At 36.2% G+C, this 23,038-nt stretch overlaps 2 protein-coding genes across 3 annotated transcripts in view; one reads left to right on the top strand and one right to left on the bottom strand.

The window, feature by feature from the left end:
- LOC124154075 overlaps nucleotides 1-6,884 on the top strand; it is an 89,895-nt gene extending 83,011 nt beyond the window's left edge. For both annotated transcript variants that reach the window (XM_046527574.1, XM_046527575.1), the window contains exon 7: nucleotides 4,943-6,884. In XM_046527574.1, coding sequence (XP_046383530.1) covers nucleotides 4,943-5,002 — 60 coding nt within the window. In that variant the 3' untranslated portion in view covers nucleotides 5,003-6,884. The remainder of the gene's footprint in view (nucleotides 1-4,942) is intronic.
- A 4,991-nt stretch (nucleotides 6,885-11,875) lies between these two features.
- Nucleotides 11,876-13,468, bottom strand: LOC124154074 (V-type proton ATPase subunit F 1). Its single transcript, XM_046527573.1, has 2 exons — nucleotides 13,360-13,468; nucleotides 11,876-13,003 (listed from the first exon to the last, which is right to left on the bottom strand). The coding sequence occupies exon 2, from the start codon at nucleotides 12,991-12,993 to the stop codon at nucleotides 12,625-12,627; it is 369 nt and encodes a 122-aa protein (XP_046383529.1). The 5' UTR covers nucleotides 12,994-13,003; nucleotides 13,360-13,468; the 3' UTR covers nucleotides 11,876-12,624.
- Between the last annotated feature and the right edge of the window lie 9,570 nt (nucleotides 13,469-23,038).

Below are 23,038 nucleotides of genomic sequence, written 5' to 3'. Positions count from 1 at the left end.
TTGCACCCATTTCAGTCCAGCATTGTAATGAGCTGTCAGAACAGTGATAGGTATATGGCCTCGAGTTTCATAAGCTATTTTTCAGTAAACCCTGTGGTGCTTGATGGCACACAGGTGATGTTCCTCCCTTATGCAAACCGTGCTACACTGTGAGCAGTGCGCTGCATCTGAAGGAACAGTTCTTATCTTTCACCGAGGGCAGCTGTAGGCTAACTAACATTTACCTGCTTTCACGGAGTTTTCAAAACAGAGCAAGGTCACTTTATTTTTTAAATATTACAGAGATGTGTTTATTTTTGTCATTTTAAGTAGCTATACTGGCAAGAGTCCTTTTGGGTGTCACTGGCTTGAAATGCAACTTGCATTTTAACATAGGTTAATGGCTGCTATTTATGCATGATTTTAACTCTAGGTTTTCGTTTACTTTGTAGAGCAACACTTACATGTAGATTTTTCAGGTTCAATCAGGTATTGTAGTTATGAGATTAAACAGTAAATTATGGGCTCTTCTTTTGCTAAATTATGATAATGCTTACCAGGGTGGTAAAAATGGGGGAGGGCCTGGGCTCCTCTGATATGAGGACAATTTTTAGCCTAAAAGCTGTCCACCTCCTTCAGCCTAGAGCTGTCATAGTAGAACTTACTGTACACCTATCATTATCACAGTACTTCTTTTTTTTTAGTTTCACACATTTTAATTACAGAATATAATGGGCTGTCCTTGTTTAAAATTATGTACTTTGTATAACCTTGCATTGATCTTCCCCTCCTCAATATAGAAAGGTATACATATGTAATCTATGAATGCTACTGCTGCGTATTTATCCTACCCTTTAGGTTATAAATTAGTGATACAATATGAAGTTTCTACAGGACACATTTGAGTCAAAAAAAGTTTCCTTCTAATGGAGTGTCATAACTAACACACCTGGACAAAAATTTTACTTTCCCTGTTGTTGAAAAAACACATCGCCTTTCGTCTGAATTTATGGTTAAAGTCATCAGATAGAAATTTCTCTGTCGCCGCCCCAATCCTGTTTCTGTATAAATGTTCTCAATAGGTATATTGGCTATTATTTGCTCCACCTCCAGTAAATCGACAATTCGCTAAAGCGAGTGTTCATTTGAGCACCGTAAGGTCTCATTTTATCGAGGTTACACTGTATTTGATATTGGAGAGAGATATTTGGAAAAAAATTAGGTATTCATGTTCGATTTTCGAATTCGAGAAAAATGCTATTCTCTCTAGTTTTTAGTTGACTTGGGCCGATACCAATTTTTTCAATACCAATATCGAAACTTCAATACCAGGGTGTGATACCTTAGTGGTAATTGCCTATACCTTTCTTACATGTCCTATATTGTATCGTTTTTTAATTACTATGCACCTGATGATTAAAATTCAAGCACTGTAGATACCTCTGCTATCTTGAGTTCTGGTGAGATGCAACAGCTTATCATATGGTGCAACTTAAAGAGTTGGTAAATGAGCAAAAATAAGCATACCAATCTCTTTGTAGTTCTTGGATTGAAGTCAAACAGGGATTTCTTACCATTGAATGATCTTTGGGAAGCATATACATAGTAAATACCGATGGAGGAAAGGAGGAATGACACAGAACTTTTTTCCCCTGTCCCTGACTACTTACTCCAAAATGCATTCTAATTATTACTTTTGTTATTTTATTATTCTATGTGTTAATGTAGGTTTGGAAATGAAATTGAGTGGAGACTCTAGGTTCAAACAATATCTTCCATTCTGTCGTATTGTAAGTGATGATTACCTAGTAATTTAAATTACAATAGCTAATTTTTACTGCAGCTTATTTGCTCACTAAGTTTTTAAAATTATTTCAGGCTGAGACTCGGGTAGTTGTTTTTTAATTACACAACAATTTATTGATCCTAGTGTTAATATTCACTGATCATGACTTGAAGTTCGCTACCTTCAGCCTTCAGTATTGTAAAAAAAAAGACACTCGCATTGGCAAGAGCTCAGCATTTAAGAAAAACAGGCAAATCATCATGAGCAAAATAGTATGTCCTACATGGGGGAGTACTGTCCATATGAATCACTAGTGAAATAAAAATTGAACTGTGGTAAGCAAAAATAGGAACAAAATCTGCTACAGGTGCTTATTAATATCTGATCTTAGATGTGATTTTTGTGGTTCGAATGTTGGTAAATATGAATTTAATAATTGAAGTCATTAAATGGATGCCAATTGAAATTCATAATTTCTTGGAGGTTCCCATCTTTAATATCTCAAACTTCGAAGTAAGAAAAGTGGATGGCCAGAATACTATATTTTTCTTGCCACATATAATAGCCAGTCATTTGAGAAACAAACATAGGTATTTTTGTGGTAGCAAAGGCAACTTCAGTATTTTGAGTCTAGGAATAATAAAGGTGGAACATAACTTTCAGTTAATTTGTCCATGAAAGTTCTGTAAACGGTACAGTGTAGAAACTGATTTCAACCTACACTCAGGTATGTTGAAAGTATTTTTTTTGTTCAAAATTCTCGCTTCATATTATTACCACTCATGACAGGTATTATAAAACCTTGTTTCATGATTAGGTAGGATGGTAAGATATGAATTTTTTTAACCTCTCACTCTGAGTGTGGAGAAGAGTTATGGTGAATAAGCTTTCTCATCTATCATATTTGATCAAGCAGGAGAAAGGAAATTTCAAGGCATTTTACCCACTGATTAAATGCACTATGCAAGTTATTTTATGTCGCCGAGTACCTCTGCAGTTAGCATGCATCATTATGGTGCTTGAATTTTGATCATAATGATCGTGGCCGTAGCGTAAGATTTATTAATGGAGGAAGTCAATTTTTTTAAAGATTTTCAGTGGTTCCACTTTATTTGTTGGAAAAAATTTTTGACCCATATTTTTTGTGATTTTCTCTCAGGTTGTGGTCATTTTCCAATGGAAAAATGAACAACAAATTGCCAATAACTTTATGAAGCTGCCCATTGTTTTTCAGTAGTTCTTGGCTCTGTTGTTATTGACACTTCTGAAACAAAAATTGCAAACGACTACATTAACTTCAAACTGTATTTTGTACAAGTATTTTGATACCCACTTAAACCCTTTAAGTGTCAGTGCACAGGAATATGTATTTCAAAACGTTACAATTGGGGTACATTAAATGTGGTATTATGTGTTATTCAAGGATTTTTGTTGGATTTTGTCTTATGAAATAAGTGTACTGCCAGAATGAGTAAATAATCTAAAACTCTAATGATGTCAGTCAGTCAACCATTTTTGGTTATTGGTATTGGCATTTGGTTGTTGGCAACTTGATAGTTTTTTTTTATTTTTAAACTTATGAGAGAATGGATGAATGAGGAAGATTTTTTTTGTCTAAGTTATCTTTCCCTTCTGTCAATTGATTTCTAGTGGTAAATAATGCTTTCAGGTCTGGGTGAACAAATCCATTAGCCCAGCGGTTCCCAAACTTTTTCTTTCCGCGACCCATTTTAGCCCATATGTTTTAGCCGCGACCCCCCAAAAATGGTTGTCTAAGTTTAAGTGCATAGTTCACCATATTATTTGTATACATCTTGCGACCATTTTCTGAACGGCCCACACCCCCAGTTTGGGAACCGCTGCATTAGCCTGAGGTCCGTCCCCCTATGCTCGTGAGTGAGATCAGAAACTTGGGTTGAAGGTTTATCCCTCGTATCAATCATAACTTGATTGTTAATTGGCTTTGTACTATCCATTAAGTGTCTGAAAATGATCTTGAGAAAATTGTGTTAGCTATTACAACGAAAATTTGTATCAATAGAATAGAAAGATAGTTTTTTGAAGCTAACATAAATAGAGCAAAGAATTTATCCCACACTCCAAGCAGAGTATGATGGTATAGATGATTTTCAGGAAGAATGATCCTTTACGGTATTTGGAGACTTAACATGCAAGATAAAGCACGGGTTGATATTTTGGAAACTTTTTTTTTCATACCTTCTATCAAATCAATAATACATGTCATGTTTTGAAGGATTGATAAGATTAGTCCTATACTTTTAGAAACAAGGCTTTGTGACTGGAAGAGATTGGAATTTCTAAATGTTCTCCTGCCTTGTTTACAGTTACTCCCTGACATAAGACTGTCTGACTTAAGACCACCCAAAGTTATACGACCAAAATTATTTTTTGGAACAAGTTCTGAAAAACCCACAAAATTTCATTTTGGAAATGCCATGAAAACTGCATGCATATGGTGGCAAATTGATCCTATCACAATGTCATTCTTCATTATTATCCATATATTTAGTATCTCTTTATATCTATTAATGGATCTTGCAAAGTACCACAGAGCAAATCCACGTCAGTTGGCACAGCAATGTTTTTGGCTGGAGGCCTATAGGAGATGTAGTACCTGTATGTACCATTTCTGACTTACAACCAATCTGACCTATGAAGAAGTCTTTGGAATGCTTGCAAGTTGGGGAGTATCTGTGGTTTAATTTTTGCGGATGTCATTACATAATTAGTGTTAAATTCTGTTTGGGATACTAAATTATACAAGGTTTAAAATTGAACATTATACAGCCCTCTCATTAAACTTTCAACACTTCTAGAGTAACCTGAGCATTAATTTTATCTGCTCGTGGCCTCATATCCATTTTTTAGAACCCTAAGTTTACTAAAAATTACCCTTTTATGCCTTAGGCAAAAGTTGCTGCATAAGATTGTCAGAAAGCCAGAAAGTTTGGCCATAATGCTGCTGCTGAATATTGTATGAATTGAAATAGCTCTCTCTCTCTGCTTTGAACCACAAGATTGCAATATTGGAATGGCCTATGTAGTTTCTGGATCATGCTATGCTGTTCGTAATGATTTTTCATAGATTCTTATCTTTAGCTACGGCAGAAGTTGAGTAAAATGGAAACTTCATGTTTATCTATTGTCTTTCATTAGGATGAGCCAGTTTCGCCAGAAAATGGTTCTCCGAACCAAAAGGAGTTGCTACATCAGTGAAGCAATGACATGAGATTACACCATATGTATTTAATGCAATCATAGATGAACATTAAATAGCTCCTTATTTAATTTGACTTGGAAATTGGCTGTCCATCAATGTTCTTCTGCTCAAAGTACAAGGTACAATCTTTCATTTCCTGTTATTTTTTGATAGAATGCATGTTGTATGAGCAAAACTGATTGTAATGTGTTCAGTATTGTAAGCATAAAGCATCCTTCTAATGGACATTAAAATGGGTATTTTATTGTGTCCATTAATAAAGTATAATTTGTAAGAAAGCATTATTGTGCCTGAAAGGGGAACCATTTAAACACAGTGGTGTGCAGTGTAACCCTTTGCATTTGACTATAGGGTAAACATGTAACTTGAAAGTCTGGATATAAATAAATATATATAAATGGCCCAAAGTACTGTAGAAATGTGCTATAGATTGAAATATCCAGTGGAGGCTGAATTTTATTCATGTGTTAAATAATGTGTCTGTTGTTTTTCTCATGTTTTCAAATGCCTTGGAAATATTTAAGTCTGTAATTTGATGAGCTTGTGTGACGGACACAAGCAGTTTTTGTTGTTTGTCATATTGTAATGATAGGAAAAAACATAAAAATGTAAATTTGTCAAGTAATAAATTTCTCAATGCTATAAAATATTGTTACCAAAGGTTAAATAGCTCCTTGAAGATGTTAAATGTTCCAAATGATATAAGCAGCCTTGCTGTGGTGGGATTTGAGGTGAGCCATCTCCCTCTGTCCTCTTTTAAGACCAAATGTGTCAGTTTTGTTGTTTAAATGAACTGTCACTTTAAAGCTTAAATACTGTTGATGCAATAAATGAGTGGTTTAGTAAACATACTCCTAATTGTTAATTAAGTTTTATGGTGCTTAACCCTCTGCATTTTCTTGGTTTAGAGGAATTTATAGACTTGGAGGCATTTTTACTATGAATAGTTTTCTTTTAGACCATGGTAGAATTTTTACCATTGTCTGTGTGTTAAAAAGTTAACATTGGAATAGAAATACTTTGTCATTCCTCTTACTCAGGTGGAATTGTTTATCTCATTTTAGACTATTGTGCATTGCGTGGAAATAAACAACAAAGCATTGCTTTGCTCACATGTTTTTGCACTGTATTTACTAAGTCATAACAGTGTTTTGGAGTTCAGAGATTAAGTGAATTCATTGGTCTTATCTATATGGACAGTTTATTTTGTGCCAATGTAAGCATGAGATTTGTTTCCATGTTATAACTTATGTATTTTTAATCATTTTGTCTTTTAAAGCCATGTATGTTGTATTTGTTCTCAGAGAAGTGCCATTTTTGTTAATTTTCTAAGTTGAAATTTATATGATGAATCAAAAGATTGTTTTAACTTGTTCATGTCAGTATTCAGCTGTAACCAAGTGGTAATCATTCTTAACTATTGTTTGCTACAATTTTTCATTAAGGCCACTTTACAAGGTTGAATTTATTCATTGATATGGAAATGCAAACCCAGACATTGTATCATTTCAGAGTTATTAGTAGGCATAGTTGGAAGCTTGGGTATATAGATACTACCTATAAGCAATGCCATTGTTGCCATTGCTGATGCAATTCTTCAAGCCATTGTAATCTCAAAGCATGAGATATGTTACAATCTTCCATGGAAATAATACTTACTACACTAAAGGTTTCTAATTTGGGGATTGGGCTTTGGATCTAATTTTTCTGAACTTTCAGGCTATGACCTGTTCCGTCCGAATTCTTGGATTCACTAAATTTGATCCAATTCCCAAGAGCTAATATTAATTTTGAAAGTCAGTTTGCTTGAATGCAATAAGTTAAATCATGTAAAAAGGCCTTAAAAATGACAAAATAAGAAATATTGAAGTATTTGAAAACATATGTATGGTTTTTTTTCCTTCAAAAATCCTCTCTCTACATGCTTGTGACATGTGAGCTCACATTTTTCTATGAATAGGCGATGTCAAGAAATTTTGAAATAACTTGCTGCATGCATTGGATTTGATTTGGTATGATGATTGGTGCATTTTGGAGTAGGGGGTCATGTGGGTGTGGAATCCAGGAGCTGAGATGTAGAGGTTTTGGGTGCATTTTGGGGATGTGGAGAGTGGGTGTTGAACTTGGGTGCAGAATCATGATGAGTGTGGTAATGCAGTTAGGGAGTTGAATGCAAAAGCCAGGTGGTGCTTCAAATGCCATGTATGGTGAGCATAGGTAAATTTTAGGAACCTGGGACTTGGGTGTGGATGTGGTAGATAAGAGTGCAGCTAGGGAATTTTTAGTCTGGAACCTGGGTTTAGATGCTTGTTGAGAGTGTGGGGGCATAGGTGTAGAAGCCCTCTAAATATGCTTGATGAAGGTGTGAGGGAAGGGAATGCAGCATGTGAGTTTTGGATGCAAATTTGAAATCTGGTGTGGATGGCTGATGGTTGTTTGTCGCCATCGACATTCATATTAACTGTTTTGCTACTACTGCTGGGAATGTTACTGAGATTGATCACCTACTGCTGGGAATGATCTGAGCTTGATTAATGGTAATTCCTCATCATATTAAATAACAATGAAACCAAGCCCGTATGTTCCCCTAATTTTCCACGAGATATTGTGGTACAGAAACAATGAATCAATGCCTTTTAAGTTGAGAGTTCCTTTGGATCTTATCTGCTTGATTTTTCTGTGCAGGAACATTTCACTTTTTCAAAATCAACTTAAACCACTATCTAGTTGAATTCACTTAAAAAAAGAAACTTGGAAACAAGTCATTTGGTTGAAATCAAGGGATTGTGATGCATATACCCTTATATGACAGCTGTAATTTTCAGACCCTTACACCACTTAATGCAACCGTGCAAAAGAACGTATGCATCTTAAATTTTTATAGCGATGCAATTCATGTACATTTGTAAATTTCCACCATGTCAACAAGTGTATTATTTTCGTGTACATATATCAATTCATATACTACATGGTGATAAAACATTTCCTAGGCTAGCAATCATCTTGAACTGACATTAAATTCAGCGTGAATGATTAGCCTTGTTTTGCAGAGTGATTTCTGCAAGGATGTTGTTAATATACTGAAGGGGGCAACGCTGGTTCCAAGCGTGGAGCGCAGTATGGCAGGAATAGGGGTGCTTGGGTAGGATTAGCCTTGCCTACTTGGACCAAAACATTGACAACTCCATTGGGTCAATGCAAAGAACTGATGATTCCTAATTTATAATCTGACATCTTTCTTCTATGAATCTGCAGATTGCCCCCAGCAATTTGGATAATTTGGCTGCTAAATTCTATCTGAACGCAACAACCCTATGTTAGTAATTCTGTGGTACAGAAACAATAAACCAATGCATTTTCAGTAGAGAGTTCCTTTGGATCTTATCTGCTTGATTTTTCTGTGCAGGAACATTGCACTTTTGCAAAATCAACTTAAACCACTCATTCACATGATTTTGGTGAAATTTTTGGTCGTTACTCGTTAATACTCATTAAAATAAACTATGGAGCCCACACGGTAAACCTTTTTTTCTTAATTCATTGGTAGGCCTCGAAAATTTAGATCTCATAAATCTTTTCCCTGTGAAAAATTATCAATCACCACGGTTACGTTCTACTACCAACTTAGCAGATAATAAAATTTTACGAGTGTGAACTAGTCATTTCCCTGCACTTATGTTGGTATTTACTTTATTATAGGCAATGGAAATCTAACAATTACAGTACAAAAGTATATATATTCAAGGATATCCCCACCAATAAAGTGGCTAAAAGGACACAGACTTAACTCATTAACAGAAGTATCACGATTAAAGGAAAACTCGATGACTATCACCTGCTAAATACTAGTGATTATCGTTGCATTTTTCACTTATTGTAGTGAATTTTCAGAACGAAACAGCCACCTCAAAACATCAGTCGGAGACTTAAGTCCAAAAATTGTCAAACTAAGATGGTGGAACTTTGACTATGCTAAAAACTTAGAAACAACACCTCCAGTATTTTCCAACCTCCTTGGATTTCTGCCATCTTGTTCTCAAATGACTTGGAGTAGAGGAAAGCCTCAACATTGCAAGGGTCATTTACTGTCAGCGGAAGATCGCCTGCCTTAAAACTCAATTTCTTCAGCCTAAATATCAGTTGAAAAAAAATGTTAATGAACGTATTGATGTTTACACAATTTCAAATTAAGTAGTAGTGAGCATGTAGGTTATAATGCTTTCTAGATCAAAACTGTGGTGAATTCAATGAGTCAAGAAACGGGGAGAGTGAGAGTCACAGCACTGAGTAGCCACAGTTTGTGAAATTGGTAAAAGAAAATGAACGCATGGGTGGCAAAATGACTAACATAGTGTTGTTGCGTTCAAATATAATTTAGCAGCCAAATTATCCTGGGGGCAATCTGAAGATTCATAGATGAAAGATGTCAGATTTTATAAATTAGGAATCATAAGCATGAGCCTGCTATTTCTACCCTTTCACCTCCAGCCATCGTATTTATAAAATTAACTCTTCCAGATCTAAATTTCACTACTGTTTGGAGCTATTAAATTTTTGCAGAGACTAACTCTGGGATTGCAATATAATATATAAGTTAAAAATAATATATTAATCATTCCGATACAAACGCTCAGCAATCGCCCACCAAATCAAATTGCTCATCTAGCAGCTGTAGTAGTGTTATATGAGTGGATTTGAATCGGCAGGCAATTGTTGAGCATTTGTGCAGTGGAGGTATCGATTCATTATAAGCTAAAATAGAAGCTTGTAATATGGAAATTACTCATATCACAAGCTTCTAATCCTTGAATTGCATTTTGAAGTATTAAGCAATGCAATAATAGCAAATAAGAAATGTAAAAAAGTATGTTATTTTGAATGAACCTTGGGATGCTGCTTCCTACATTTCCTAGGCATTAATTAATGCAAAGTTAGGCATTTGGAAAAACTCCCAACTGAGAAATTTCAACATTCAACGAAAATGCAATTTTTTAGTGGAAATGATATTGAACTAATGGATGCATTCAGCAGCACTTTGCTTCGTGATCTGTTGATCATGAAGCCTCTCCTGGAGTGTGTGTAACAAAGGCGACAATACGCAATCTGACTCCTACTTGTTTTCCTCCTTGTTCTGCTCCATAGTGAGCGTGGTGTTTCTACACTCCTTAAATGGCAGCAGCTCACTGCTGTGACGTCCCTATGCTCAGTCCCATGACTTGAGAGTGCTCACTGGCTTAGTGAGTAATGAGTGTGGCTGAATGCACCCAATGATTCATGTAAAAAAAAATCAATACCATGGCACGAAGCTAATCTTGTTGGGCTCTTTTCTTAACGTCAGCAGAGTAGATCAATAACAGGAAAAGCTGACGCATAGAACCTGCGAAAGGTGTATTGTTGGCAAAATATGATTCTAACTGCATAGGAATAGGTAAATACATACAGGGCAAGACTGATATTTTTGAATAAATCATAACTGCAGGGATCACAAAGTAGTATCATCACATATGCTTGAGCCAACAATGTTACTGTTAATATGTATAGTAAATGTTTATTTTTTGTAATTCTATTCATGTCATATGTCTAAGCACGCCAACCACTTCTATTTACCTGAGTTTAAAATGAGTGGACCTAATCTTAACTTGATCCCCTCATGTTATTAATGATGGACGTTTCAAGTTAGCATGAGGAATATGGTGAGCTCAAGCGAACAATTTTACTGGTAAATAATATGTAGATGATAATTTTATATGATTCTGTTTCAGTCATATGCCTGAGAATGTTAACTGGTACTTCTATTTTCCAGAGTTTATCATCACAGTAAGTTGAAGTAGCTCTTAAATTTTTGTTATGTTCCCCTTTGTTAAAGCCCTCTGTATACTCTATTTAAGGAGAAGTCTCCTGGTGCCCCATGTAAAAGTTTCAGTTTCATGGACATACCCAGTGAGGGCAGTTCAGAAGTGAAAATAAAGTTAGCGCAAAACAAAAGTTATGAACAAATTTGCCTTATGAAAAAATGATATTAGTATAAGACATGGATCTAAAATAAAATTCATTATTTTTTCAAGTAAATAATTATAAAAACTAATAAATTGCTGTCATAATTTCCTTAAAATTTTGGTTTCATTAAGCTTTTCTATGCAAAACAGGTACAACTAGAACGACCACAGTTCCCCCCCCTCCCAATTTTGATTCTGGGTACACCCATGCTCAGGTCCACAATTCTTGTGGAGCTGAAAGAGTATTGCACATTTCTAAACACTGAAAGCGAATCATTATCATTCCTATGGCTCCATAATTATGTTTTAGCAATAGCATTGCCCTACATGTTGTTACAAATATGTATTGTGGTTTCGACCTTATTGCCATTAACAACAAATGGACAGATTCAAAAGAGTAGTGTTCGCAGGCTGCAAAAAAGGAGCTGCTGGAGGCACTTTTAGAAACAAAATTGACAGAATCTACGAAACATGGTCTTAATTAAGAAATAGTTCAGCTTTGGTTGAATTGACTTATTAGGTACAATGTTCTACATTTACCTAAACAATTTTGACATTCAGTCCCTCACAATGCTGTGTTTATGGCATCAATGTCAATAACTTTAAAATTGAAATATACCCTAATATATGTGATGGCATGGTTTGCGACCTAAGTGACTTGCAATTTTTTTATCTTAGACACACTGTTCCATAAGAAAAAAAGATCACCACTTTTAAACAGAGAGCCTAGAATTGTTTACGATTACATTTTTCTTTCTCATTGGAATGACTTAAACAAGATGAGGAAAAGTCTAGAGATTCAAGCCCTCGTGAGAGGTTTGAAGGGCATGGTCTTCAGTGTTATTCCACCAATCAAGCTAAAAGACACTTACCTAGATTTAATAAACATTTTTATTTCATGATCTCACTACCAACTCTCCTCAATCAAAAATTTAACAGAGATTAATGTACATTTATACAAAAAGATAGCTCTTACAATTTCAACCTGAAGCACAAAACTTAGATACAAATTTAAAAAAAATCTCTGTATCCAGACAAACCAGCAATTTCATTCACAATGTTTGTGGAGCTGAACGAGTAACTTACATTACTAAATACTGAAAGGACATCTTTATCATTCCTATGGGCTCATAATTATGTTATAGCAAGAGATTTTCTCTACATGACAAAAAATGGGCCTAAGGGAAGATACAGCATTAAAACACCCCACCCGCCAAATGAGAATATTGTTTGAAGTTCTCATTATCAAGTTCAATTAAATATGTACAGGAGCAAACGTTTGTTAATGTACATTGATGAAGTTCAAGGCAAAACAATACACATACAAACTATTGATACAAGCGAATCTCACGTCGTATTGTGCTTTTAGCATTTACTGCACGGATGAAGAATCAAGAGTTCTATCTCAACAATGAGTACAGGATTCCACTCAGAGAGGAGGAATGTATATGTTATCGACAATATTGAACTTACCACATAAAATGAACACCAAACTCACTATTCACAAGAATTAACTAATCAAATTTCCTACGATATTGTTATTACACATGTTACATTTTGAACCCATCTATAGTACCCCAACCAAGAAACACCAATGACAGCAGTGTCCAACTTCCATAGAATTAATGGATGTCGTCAGGATTGAACATACCCCGCGCACGTCTTAAAATAGAATCCTTAGAAGCGTCATATGGATGATCCTTAGAAGGAATTTCCAAAACTGCAGGAATTGGAGAAGTATGACTATCAATACAGTGACGGATCATTTCTGCTAAATTTTGATTTATCAGAATAATATCTATATCATCCCTCTTCACAAAGCGTTTAAAGCATTCTTCTATCTCGCTCACACTGGTGCTCTTCTCAACCACCATGAAATTGGGATGCCTGTTCTTATTTATCTCTCCAACTCCGCCAAGCAGAAATCCAACGCAAGTATCTTCATCACCAATAACTGACACCAGCTTGCCTCTAGCAGAATGAAGAGCCATTTCAAAGAACCTGCAAAGAATTGCAATTATTGAAATCATTAACAATACTCACAAAAGGAGATAAGAGATTAATAATCACAATATGGGATACGAAATATTGGCATATATGGTTAACTTGATTACACTGGTCATCATCACATTAAATGGAGGTTATAACTTCCATATTTCTGAATAGTAAATGAAACTCTTTAATAGGAATATACAAGCAGAATAGAATAACAAAACGAGGGCCAGGTTATCGTAAAGAAACTTGAATCTGATGACACGAAACTGAAATCCCCTTCATTTAGTTAAGACAAATAAACACTGCGCATCAAAAATAATGCCTCACAAAAAGTTTAGGTAGTATTGGACTAAAATTAATACCTTAAGAGCTCAATTCGATGGCCTCAGATGCAAAAATAGCAGTTCTTGACACCTGTAACTGACACAAGAATATCAGTCAATGACAGCAGACTGAAATCACATGACTGAAACAAAAGAGTTTTTAAATTAACAAAAGACGTTAGAAATTCTAAATTCGAATATCAGCGAGTGACAACAAAACAAGAATGGTACATGTTGGTGTAAGTAGGTGAAGTAGCAGTGAATTGTCTTTAATAACGTATAGTTATAATCGATCAGTTTTCTGTCACAATTACCTCAGTTTTTGCTGAGAGGCAAGGCCGTTTAAATATTCCCAAATACTTTGTTTTTGAGGCCGTACATCAGGCAACATTGCCATACGCGAGGGAATGTTGCTGTTGTGTTGCGTTACGTAAAAGGGTGTCGGCGAGAATTTGTGCACATTTAATTTAGGTACTAGTTGAACTCCTTTTGGCTTTGGTAAAAGCATTTGAGTCTCTCACTTCGGTAGTGAAAGTGCGTATATCAATTGCTAGAGTAGACGATAGCCAAGTCTTCTTGAGAAGGTAAATACAGTTTTTGGAAACTATTTCATTTGAGCACTGTGAAGTTTGAGGCTATTTCGCTTAATGTGATTTTATCGGTTGAATTTCAGTCAAAAGGTCAACGATGGTTGCACTTGCATTGCCTGCATTATCTGCCTCAATTCTTGGGGACCCTGCGGACGAGGAGTCATACTTATCAACTGGGTCGGTTTTGGTAATCATTTTTCTAGTTTTTAGTTCTTTGTACTTCTTTGGAGGAATGCTGACGAAGAAGTTACTGCGAGGTGCGGAAGGAGTGGAAATGATACCCAATTATGAATTTTGGGTGGACCTTCCTTACCTTTGCCGGGTAAGTTGAAGTCTTGAGATCCATTAATTCCCGTCTGATACGTTCAAATCCGAGATTATATCAATAAAATGACTTCTTTTTCCATAGGATGGAGCATTTTTTCTTCTCAGCGGATGCCAGCCTCCAGCAACTTACGAGAGCATTTAATTGGAAGTTAGAATGTGACTGGAAATTTCGCTATAGATCAAAAGAGTATACTGAGACAAAGCTTAAGTCCATTTTTTGTTTATGACGAAAAATAATTGGATCTCTTACTAGTGAAGAAATTTGGTGACTCCTAACATATTCCACATCCGGGGAAATGATCGACTAAGCATGGAATATCAGTTTCTATAATTTAGTCCATCCTATTTTATCTTCAATCAATTTCATCATATATTCCCTTAAAATGAATATTTTTCAAGGAAAGTGAAAGTGGTGGTTAATTTTTTTCCTCTTGAATTTGACCCCACTGTATTTGTGTGGAGTTTTAAGTCAAATATTGCCAAGTTCAGGGAGTGATGTGATCATTCAGTGCCTTATTGAATACAGCTTACTTGGAGAAAATTATTGTGATGCTGTCTGTTCAAATCATGTGTGAGATTTGAATTTGATGCGTGAATTTTGATATTGATACATGTTAAAGTTTTTCTATTATATATCTATGTTAAATGATTTGTGTTATATTGAACCATTTGTATAGCATATGCATCTTTCTATTTTTATGCATAAAGAGTAACTGTTAGATGTGATTTATTATTGTTCTCTGAGAATGCAATGGGAATGGCGTATTAATTAATAGAAAATTCATTTTTCTTCCCCCAATATACATTTTTCCCAATTTATTTTGCACCTTAAAAGTTTTATATGCATTGAGTGTGTGGCCAACTCATTAGAACCTTGTCTTCAGTGCTTTACAGTACTCTATCCTCTAAAATCTCTCCATATACCTCTTGATTTATTATTTATCCATCCACATGCATGTTGATAGTTGGCTCAAGAATCAGGTTTAAAATGCCATTGTTCTCTTCTGTTTTAGCCTATTTATGTGCCTTACCTCATACATACAGGCATGACTCATGTATGGACCATGACTATATGCACCATACTTGAGTCGCCATACATGTACTTGGTTTCACTTTACTCATCCCATTGATATCACTTTACTTGATTGTAGTCACATGCATATTAATTACTTGTGGTTTATATTTACCTGTTGTCCATCCTCTAATTCAGCCCATGCATTCCAATTCCTATTATGTACATGGATTCATGCACCTCATATTTCATGTATCTTTTTAAACTTGTTCATCTCACCGACACTCACCTTTAATCTTCCATTGCTTAAATTTTTATGGCGTTGACAATCAGCACTCACCTCATGTATTCTCTTCACCTTCTCTTGACTTAGGAAGTACATAATCATTAGAGGCGATGCAGATAGAATTTGTCTTCATACAGCACTATCTTTTTATGGCCTAAATTTATCTTTATATGATCTGAAATATCTTTTTGACAATACTTCTCAGTATCTTTTCTTTTATTTCCCTGTACATCATTTTCCTGGAACATACCTTGTAAACATGTCCTCTAGGTCAAGCTGAGAAGGTGTGTTTGACGAGTGGGGGAAGGTCCAGGGATTCACACTCCCATGAAATATTTGGGAGGTGCTGTCAAGAGTGTACCCTCTCCACTCCGTCCCCTCCAAAATTTACCCCTCTCCAACTGAACCGCTACCAAAAACATTCCTTGGAATGGTACGTCTAACTTTTGCCATTCCTTCTCCTGCTGCAAAGGATGGTCTTAAGTAGTTGTCCTTTTTTGGGGATGATTTGGACGTGATTTATCACGCAGTCTACCTTGCCAGTATAGATAGGGTGGAATCACCTCACATTCTATCTACTGCTGGTAGAAGTACGTATTCTCAAAATAAAGGTCATCAGTCAGCAAACCAATGATTGGTTGAGTTCTGAGATTGGCAGCTCTCCCTTCAATTCTCCTATTGTATTAGCATTTTATATAAACATTCTTATTTCCTCTCTTCAAGGACTTGAAAAATACTCGGGGAAGCTTGGGTGGTATGAGGGTTGCCAGTAATATTATGCTGTGAATTTTCACGCATTGGAAATCCATTAATTTAATTTAATCAGCTATATATTTTGTGTCAATGATGATGAAAGTGAAATTCATCGTTCGTTATTGGCAGAAAACATTAAATGTGTCTGTATCAGAAAATGGAGTGTCAGAGAATGCCCCTGTGCTACTGGTCTCCTCAGCAGCTGTGTTGTGACTAGTTGCCCGATGGGAAAAAAATTTGGTGGAGGGCTCAGGCCTTCATAGGACCCCCTGGATACATGTATGTCTCTCTTACTCAATCCATCCCCTGCGATGTAGATTTCACTCAAGGCCTTCCTTCATTTTTCCTGACCACTTGTCGTTGGAAAATTGCTTTTGGCCATTATCTCTATAACGTGATGGATTAACCCTTTTACTGCCAGCCCATTTCGGGTGGGATGTGTGAAGACTGCTGAGGCTATTTTCCAGAATTTGCAACATTTCAGATTTCAAAAATTTTCAGCTAATGAATTTTATTTAATACATCTAGATTTTTCCCAATACTTAAGATATATTTATATCATATAACCATATAATATATTATGGGGGTTTACTTAAATTGCAGCTGTTGATAAGGCCACAATCACGAAAAAATTCAGATAAGTAAGGGCCGATAAATTGGCCCCTGGCAGTTTTCGCTCAACCAACAAGGGGCAATATATCAGCCCGGTGGCAGTAAAAGGTTTAAACTGCCCCATAGTCCCATCATTACCTTCTATGCTTGAATTCCTAGTTGTAAATGGATATTTTTTTTACATGATTTAATTGCTGTAAATGTTAGGCGGACAGGGCACACTACCTTATGTCATTCCTTTTCTTGGTCATTACAGAGCACTCATTTCTTAAAAATGTTGACAATTGAATTTAAACCGTCGCCGCCTAAAGCCGTCTATGTAGATGTTAAAAAAATGTCATATTTGTACTCTTCTTTTACAGAACTGCCATAGGGTCAGAATTGTTTTTCCTTTCCTTTTCCTGAATCCTTTCTGCTTTTCATTGTATTCTCCTGTGGAAGACTCTTCCGATCAATCAAGATCTCTTTTTTCTCATTTGTTATCAGGATTATGGTCTCTGTTCATAGTTGTTGTCTGATCCTTTCTTTTTTGAAGTAGGAATGATGACTTTTTCCTCCAAGTTCCTCTGTAGCTCACCTGTCAAGTGTCAGGTAAGAACCTTTTTCAAGGAAATATTTGTTGACTATCCATATTTGTACTTCTATGGAGTCCTGTACAAGTGCATATAATAGATTTTTTTGTAAAACTGGGCAAAAGTTCTCTCTTCCAAATTTTTAATTAGCTCTGCAGGAATACATTCAAATTCTTAAGTGGTATTCATCCATAGGTCTTGATGCTGCACCAAATTACGATTGTAAGGTTCAGGCGTCCATTTTATCACCTGGGAGTTTAGAGAATACTCTCTCCACTCTAACCACCTCCAAAATGTGCTGCATTGCATTTGCTCATCTATTTCTACAATGCTTAGGTCCACGGTTTAACTCTCTTCTTTAGTTTAGCATAATGCCTATTACTTTTCCTTGTTTCTCAAAGCTGGATGATTTTAATCAGTTTTCAAAAAATGCTGGTTCCAGTTCTTCCTCTTTTGGTGCATGCACAGCAACTGTCTCTTTAGCATGGCTTTCAGTTATCCATATTGCATTGGTACGCATTGTTTAATTTTTCAACCACCACTCCTAGAATTTCCTCATTTCTTTTCTCCTCATCTATCCTATCTTCTTTATTCTACATATCTCCTTTATTCAACCTATTCTTGTCCTTTTTCCTTGTGCTTCTGTCTAGTAAATCAAGGTACTCATCACCAGGCTCTTTAACAGCCCTTTATTGCCAGCTGATCTCTTCAATTCCTTGCTGTTCATGAGCAATTTTATTTTCTCTCGCTATTCTATTTTAATAGTCATTCTGCTGCGCCTGTTTTACTATAATGTGCTCCCCAAATAGTTAAATCTCTCTACCAGTTCAAGTCAATGACTGTCAACTTCAATGCTAAGGCTCACATTCTTTGCTCTCTGGGCTTAACAAAACCACATAACTTTGATCTTCTTATGATCAATCTTTCTGTATTTCAATCATCGTTTAGCCAGTGTGTATAGCCCTTGAACCAACTAGGAAATCAATGCCTGGTTCCCTACGAACCGCACCAACTGAAACATGAATGGTCCTTCTCTGTTTGCATGAAGGTCCTCTAATGCCTCCCTTAGAATCTCTTTAGCATATGAATGAAGCAACTGTGATGACTGGTACCCTTACTTTAGGAATGTGGACCATGTATTGATTGCAAATGAGTTTTCTCTCACTCCATTGTACAGCTGTTTTTTTAGAGTGCCCATAAGCCTTGCCCAGATCAATCTGCCTTCTTGTCACTATTTTTCAAAATGTACACAATGAGAAGAAATTTGTACTAGTTTTATTCAAGGAACATCTGTGCTGCCATTGCTTCCTAGATTAATTTTCTGTTTTTGAAACCAAGCTGATCATCTCCTAAGTAATCGTTTGGTCTCAAAATATTAATTAAAAATAAATGGTAAAAGGATAAGCAATAAAATATTAATTATCTTTGACACCTCTTTCACTGCATGTGATATTAAACTAATCAACCTTTAGAATCTAAATTGTATGGCTATCCTCTTTTATGCTATCACACATATATTGTTGTGAAATCCTTTGTCTAAGGCCCCTCTGCATGTATCCTAAGGACAAGTTTGGAAAACCTCTTCCAATTTTCCATAAAATTCTTCGGAAGATGATATGGGACATCGTCCTCACCCACCACTTTTCTAGCTTTCAAATCTTGAAGAGCTCTCTCTACATTTATTTCAATGATACCTGGTGTGAGACCACCCTTATCCACTGGACTTTATTCCTTTAATTCCTTCTTGCCTATACCTGCTATCACATATATTTGGTTGATACATTCTGTCTTTTCACCTAGTCTTAATTCCTTCTAGCTCAGTTAACTCTTCAATTAGTAGTGCCCATCATTAATGCTTCAATGATGATACTCCAAATACTCACTCTGATAAGTAGCCCTTCATCAAAGTATAGCATGATGTGATATTCACAAAGGAGAGAGTCGAGGTTTTGGATATGTCCATATGTCCTTTCCCATGTGTTGAAGTCTTCAAAAAAGTAAAATGAAGAAAATGGCCAATATAAACACTTCTGCTTGTGCCGTATTGTCAACACTCACTTTCATTTGATTATATGTGCAGGACTCGGAGGATATCAATTTAAATCCCTTGATGTGCACATAGGCATTCTAGTTGTGTTAATAACTGCTATGAAGCTCATTGCATCTCATCAGTTCTGGGTGGGGTGTCCCAAAACATGTGAATTTTGTCATGAATTCTTTATTTGTCATTTTTATACCGAATTTTGATCACCTTCAAAGTATTCTCCATTGACCACTACTCTCTTCTTCAAAAACTTTGTTCATTGTTCAAAACAGTTATTATAATCACTTATCAGGACGTCTTTTAGGCCTTCCAGCTATTTTTGTTTTAACTCTTTCTTAGTGGCAAACACTATCTTTCCATGTTCCTTTTGAGTCTGGGGAGCCAAAAGAAGTCATAGGGGGCTAGATCCGGTGAGTAGGGGGAGAAAGTAGACGCCATGCTGTTTTTGATCAAAAATTTCTTCACGGTGCATGTGGAACCTCCATGTGGAACTTCTGGTTTGATGCAGGGGAATGAACTTCACATGTACAACACCTCTGCAATCAAAGAAACAAATTAACATTGTCTTGATGACTTCACTTGGTGAGCTTTTTTGGGGCTAGGAGAGCTAGCTGTCTTCTAATGGCTTGATTACTGTATTGTTTCAGGGTCATATATTCAGCACCATAATTCATCACTGGTCAACTCTACTTCAACAAAATCAACTTGGAAAAAAAATTTGGGTCCTCTTCAAGCTGTTTTTGAAGCTCAAAACATGCCTGAAGTGTACATTCTTTGCATGTTTGTGAGAAGGCAAGGTACAAATAAGGCTGCATCTCTTCTCATGTGCAATCCTCTGAATTGAAATCCATGGCAATACAGACATCAAACAGAGTTTATCAATGGTTCAGTGAGTTTTCACTGATGAAGGCATTGGTTTTTTGCGTGTTTTTATCAGTTCTTGAATAATCATTTGTGTACAAAAAGTGATAGCATTTTGAGGGTTATTGGTCTATCTTAGGAAAAATTTGTAGAGCCTGTGACTTTGTGACACGAGGCCTTAAAAAGTAATTCCCCCATCACTTGGAACAGAGCGTACCAGAGATCATAGCAATTAGTGGAGAAACACGTATGTCACATTAGGCATGGTAAAATTTTCTTCAACAGCTGAAGCACTGTGTTGTAGAAGATAAGGAGAAACCACTACATTATTATCCCGAGGAGTTGCAGCTACTCCTCTCAACTAATTTTTAATCGTACATGATCGAATTCTTTGAAGAAAAATTTTCTGGAGGTACTCTAGTCCCCTTTTTGAATTCCCAGGCTGGGACCACCCAAGAGAGTTAATCGGCCTCATTTGATTAAGTTTAGAGGATCAGGACATTTAATGCTAGGTTGCTTTGGACCTGCTGCAAGCTAGAGAACCTTTGGTTGGAAATTATGAACTATTAGCGTGGACTTGCTTGGAGTCAGTAAAATCAAGTGGCCCAATGAAGGAAAATTAAAAAGTGAAAGGGACAGAATTTTGAGAGAAGATTTCAAATAGACTACATCTTGGTGAATAAGAGGAACCTAAATTTAAACCTTTTTCTGCTGCTTACTCTCTGGAAACCTACCCATCACATGTGGTAAAAATTATGAGAACACAGTAAGGAGGAAGAAAAGGTACGTTCACAGCAGCCTACCATGTGTACCAGGTATGTTCACGGCGGCAAAAGGGTTAATTATGATAACCATCTAAAATTAAAAAAAAACTGGAGAGAACTTGAAGACCATACTCAAAAAAAATTGAAAGAGGATCGACATCAGCTAGCATCTCAAGGAGCAGTAAAGAGTAAACTAAAATATCTTACAGAAAAATAAATTACTGAAAAAAGTTAAAAGTGGACCTAAGGAAGCTGAATGAGAAGCTCAAGGGAGAGGGAAAGCTGCCAAGAAAAATCCAGGGATCTGGTTTCAGGGGTCTTAGAACTCATTGAAAAAAGAAGAATGTACAAGAATATTACGACTTAAGAAGGGCTACTCAACTGCAAGAAATTAAGGATTAAAACAAGTTATGAAGAAAGGAAAGCTGGAGAAATGGGGATGAAGAATATCTGTGTAGATGTAAAAAACAGCATTTCACATGGAAAAGTGTCTCATAGCTGCCTATAAGATAGTGAAGAACCACTAATCCATTTAAGCTTGTAACTCTGGTGGATGTATTACGTTGCGGCCTGCCACCTTGGTCGCCGGTAGCATGCTTCAAGTATGGGTTCTTGTCCTTGGTGTGGGAAGCGAATGATTACGCACAAATATTTAAAGTTTTTAACCCAAAGATAATTTTCATGTAAAATCTCAATTGCCAAATCAATAATGAAAAGGCATAAAGTAATAATGAACTTGTGCGTCAATAATAGCCAAAAGTTAAGATATTACCAATGTCTTAGGAAGGAGAGAGGCTGCTGGTGATGGCACGGGTGGATAGCGAGGCGCTTATAGCCTGTATACTGTAGGGCCCACCAGGTACCTGAGTCGGTCCCATAGTTTTTATATGGTTGGTCCTTTCCTCCCCTTGGCGCTCGCGGACAAATCTGACTCAGGTAGCTGGCGGGCCCATGCGCCACCCTACAGTATACAGACTGTAGGTCTCACTGGCTATACGGCCCACGCTTCGACTCCAGCTGACCTCTACATTGTGTCTCACCTCTGACGAGAGATGAGTGACCATTGACTGAGTATGAATAACTGAGTGCCAATAGTGTCTCCACTGTGCAATTATATAGGGGAGGTGAAACAAGGGTGTTTTCCACAAAGAGGAAGAGGAAGGTTTAGCCGTTCTTGAAAGTGAAAGGTGCAAATCCCAAGGCATAGTTTTACATCGCTGGCTATTCTTAGATGTCACACAACCATATATTTTTGTATACAACTTTTTTAATGGGTTTGAAAATGACTGCTGGGGATGAGTGGGTGTGAAATCACCTTCTCTTTATTTTCCCATGAATATCATTTAATTTTGAAAATTGGAAAAAAGTAAAAAATTACTCATGAAATGCAATATAAGCTGTGCACTTGATTCTAAATTTCCTCAGTGACAAGCATTTAAAGATTAATTGCTTAAAGGGTAAAATATCCAGTAAAATGACTTCACAAGTTTTGTTTTTTCAGTGAATGCATTTCCTTCATTTGGTCTGTTACAACCTATGCCCTAGTCTTCCTGGTATTTAATTTTACTCTTTGAAATGCCCAGTGGCTTTCCACTATGTAACATATATGTACTTAACTTAAAAACTCCTGCTCCACCATCCAAATAATCTACGGAGGAGCTTTGCAATACTAGTCCAGAACAAAATATTTGCTCATTTTGTGCCTTGGGTAGTCTGGTGATTATTTAAAATGTATTCATCAGTTTATTCCCCTCTCCAGAAGACGAAAAAGAAATTATGGTCATGCTTTGTATGTATTTATGGTACATTTTTCAGAAAGCTCAATTATGTATTCTTTTCTCTTTTTAAAACAAAGAACTTGGTAAATTTACTCTTATATAACTTTAGCGGACCGTTT

Source organism: Ischnura elegans, chromosome 2 (assembly GCF_921293095.1).
Source record: "Ischnura elegans chromosome 2, ioIscEleg1.1, whole genome shotgun sequence".
Classification (NCBI taxonomy): Eukaryota; Metazoa; Arthropoda; class Insecta; order Odonata; family Coenagrionidae; genus Ischnura; species Ischnura elegans.
This window is presented reverse-complemented; position numbering and strand designations above follow the sequence as displayed.